The sequence below is a fragment of the Malurus melanocephalus genome, unplaced genomic scaffold, assembly GCF_030028575.1.
Source record: "Malurus melanocephalus ecotype Western Australia unplaced genomic scaffold, MMel_1.1 scaffold_983, whole genome shotgun sequence".
NCBI classification, from domain to species: Eukaryota; Metazoa; Chordata; class Aves; order Passeriformes; family Maluridae; genus Malurus; species Malurus melanocephalus.
Genome location: NW_026624215.1, coordinates 45336 through 47607, shown reverse-complemented (window position 1 = coordinate 47607; position 2272 = coordinate 45336). Strand labels below are relative to the sequence as shown.

Below are 2272 nucleotides of genomic sequence, written 5' to 3'. Positions count from 1 at the left end.
TGGAATTGCTGCAGGAGGCAGAGGAAAGAAGCCCAGAGGAGCTGGTACCTCGCTCGCTATTTTGGTGGCGTATTTGACATGTAAGAGGGAAGGTGTGACCTCCAGGCCTGTGAGGTTCCTGCCCTTCATGGACTCTTCAAAGTCCTTCTTATATTCTTTCTAATGAGAGCAAGAAGAAGAAGAAGAAGGGGGGAAAAAAAAGAAGCAAAACACAAAATATTATTACAATATTTTTCATTATGTGCAAAGGTGGGAGGGTATCAATGTTTAGCTGATGTTAAATAAATCCTCTTTCCACTAAAATTTGTGAAAGCTGATTGCTTTCCAATGAAACCTGATCATGCCTTTAATATATTTTTCAATATTTTTCTCCTGATTTATCTATCAGAGAAAATATTCAGAGGAACCACGAGGACTAACAGCCTTACAGAGCTGCTTTGCAGCCTCCATCTGGGCCAGAATAGGAGGAAAAGTCAAATAAACACAAAAAAAGGGCTCAAGAAAAGAGAGTGACAGGTTAGGGGAGAACCTGTGACAGCAGAGACATACAGGGAATCAAAGGATTTCTCAAAAATGAAGTTTGGAGGTGAAAAAAAAAGAAGCAGGGCACTTTTTGTGACCTGTGATGACACATAAACACTGTGTCTTGTTGTGAAAATGAAATTAATTTCGTGTTACATTTTTTACTCAGAGATTTGTTTAAGCTTCATTTACTGAGAGCTGATAAAAAATTACAGATAAACCCACTTCATGTTGGGAAAGTGCCATGGATGTTCAGTGTAGCATTTGACACCCAACATAAAAAAATCTGATTTAATTTTTCAATCTATCAGCATGCATAAGAAAAAGTAGAATTGCCTATTAGATCCTTATTAAAGTTTAGGAATAATAAATTATAATAATAAATATAATAATAAATATAATAATAATAATAAAATATTAAAAATAATTTTAAAATTGCAGGTTTTTCAGTCTGTCAGCATTGATTTTACCTCGCTCTGCATGAGCTGAGACTCCTTTGCAGTCAGGTAGGTGGGAGTTTCAAAGTCCAGCATGGGTTTTCCTTTTTCCTTCTCATATTTTTCCCTGTATTTCACCTGAGAAAAAAAGACAGAAAGTCACTCTCCCCAGTAATCAAAGACTTAATTAATTGAGTAGTGAGTGTCTGCTGTCAACAGTTCTGCAGGGATTTCTCTCTTGTTTCACAGCCAATAAATGCTTGGAACAGAGAGGATCAGAGACCAGGTCAGACTGTGAATTTCTCTGGAGAGATTCACTGTTCACTGTTTTTTTCCAGAGGGAAAAATTCCAGCACCTTTAGAGCAGCAGGAGGTGCTGTTTTGGTTAAAGGATTTTGGATGCAGAAAAGGAGAGCAGAGCAGAGCTCTCCTTTGGGACATTTGAAGCAGATGGAAATCCACTGTCAGCAACATCCCTAATTCCTGCAATTCCCAGTTTCTCTCATTTCCAGGTCCTTTATGAAAAAAAAATCTTCCTAATAAATGGATTATCCTGTGTGAAAAGATCCATGTACAGCAGAAATAACAGCAGGGATTGACTGTGAAATGAAGGAATCACACAGGGATTTTATCTGAATATTTTGTGTTTTCTGAACTTGCAAATGTGTAAGATGTTTGTCCCTGGCTCCTTACCCAGGAGGGCAGTGCTGCTGGGGCAGGGAATGTCACAGCCTGGAGGATTTCCTGGGATAATTTTGGAGGAATTTGGCACTCAGTGAGTTGGGATAACGACAAACACACAAACTTACGTGGCTCTGGAGCTCTGAGGCCTCCCTGAGGTGAACCTGTTCAAGATTATCTGGCACCACATGGTAGTGACCCTTACTCTTCTCATATTGCTTCTTGTACTGGTACTGAAGGGAAGGTGTCAAAAATCATCTCAATCAAAAAAAAAAATCCCTCAGCAAAATTTACTTCTTAGGTCCAATCAAAGCAACACTTCAATGGAACATCAAAGAGAAATTAGAAATGCAAGAAGTAAAACAAAAAGCAAGAAGTTTAGAAGTGRTATGTAAAATTGGGGGTTAAAGATTTCACAGTTATGTTTTTTAGGATCATTTGGATTGCAACAAAGGYTTTGTCCAAACCAGGATTAAAAGAAGAAAAAGAAAGAGAAGAGAGAAAACACAGTGGGTTCATGAAAAGGCTGTACCAGGCATTTATGGGGTTTGCCTTTTCTCATCAATTACTTTGTTAGGCATAATTATGTATATTTGCATTAGGGGATTATTAAACTTGAAGTAAAAAAAAAA

The 2272-nt window shown here is 37.8% G+C and overlaps 1 protein-coding gene across 1 annotated transcript in view; it reads right to left on the bottom strand.

Annotated features, from left to right (window-relative positions):
* LOC130585868 (nebulin-like) overlaps window positions 1-2272 on the bottom strand; it is a 71663-nt gene that overhangs the window by 24086 nt on the left and 45305 nt on the right. The window contains exons 66-68 of the mRNA XM_057386535.1: window positions 1769-1873; window positions 993-1097; window positions 49-159 (exon numbers count right to left, since the gene is read on the bottom strand). Coding sequence (XP_057242518.1) covers window positions 49-159; window positions 993-1097; window positions 1769-1873 — 321 coding nt within the window. The remainder of the gene's footprint in view (window positions 1-48; window positions 160-992; window positions 1098-1768; window positions 1874-2272) is intronic.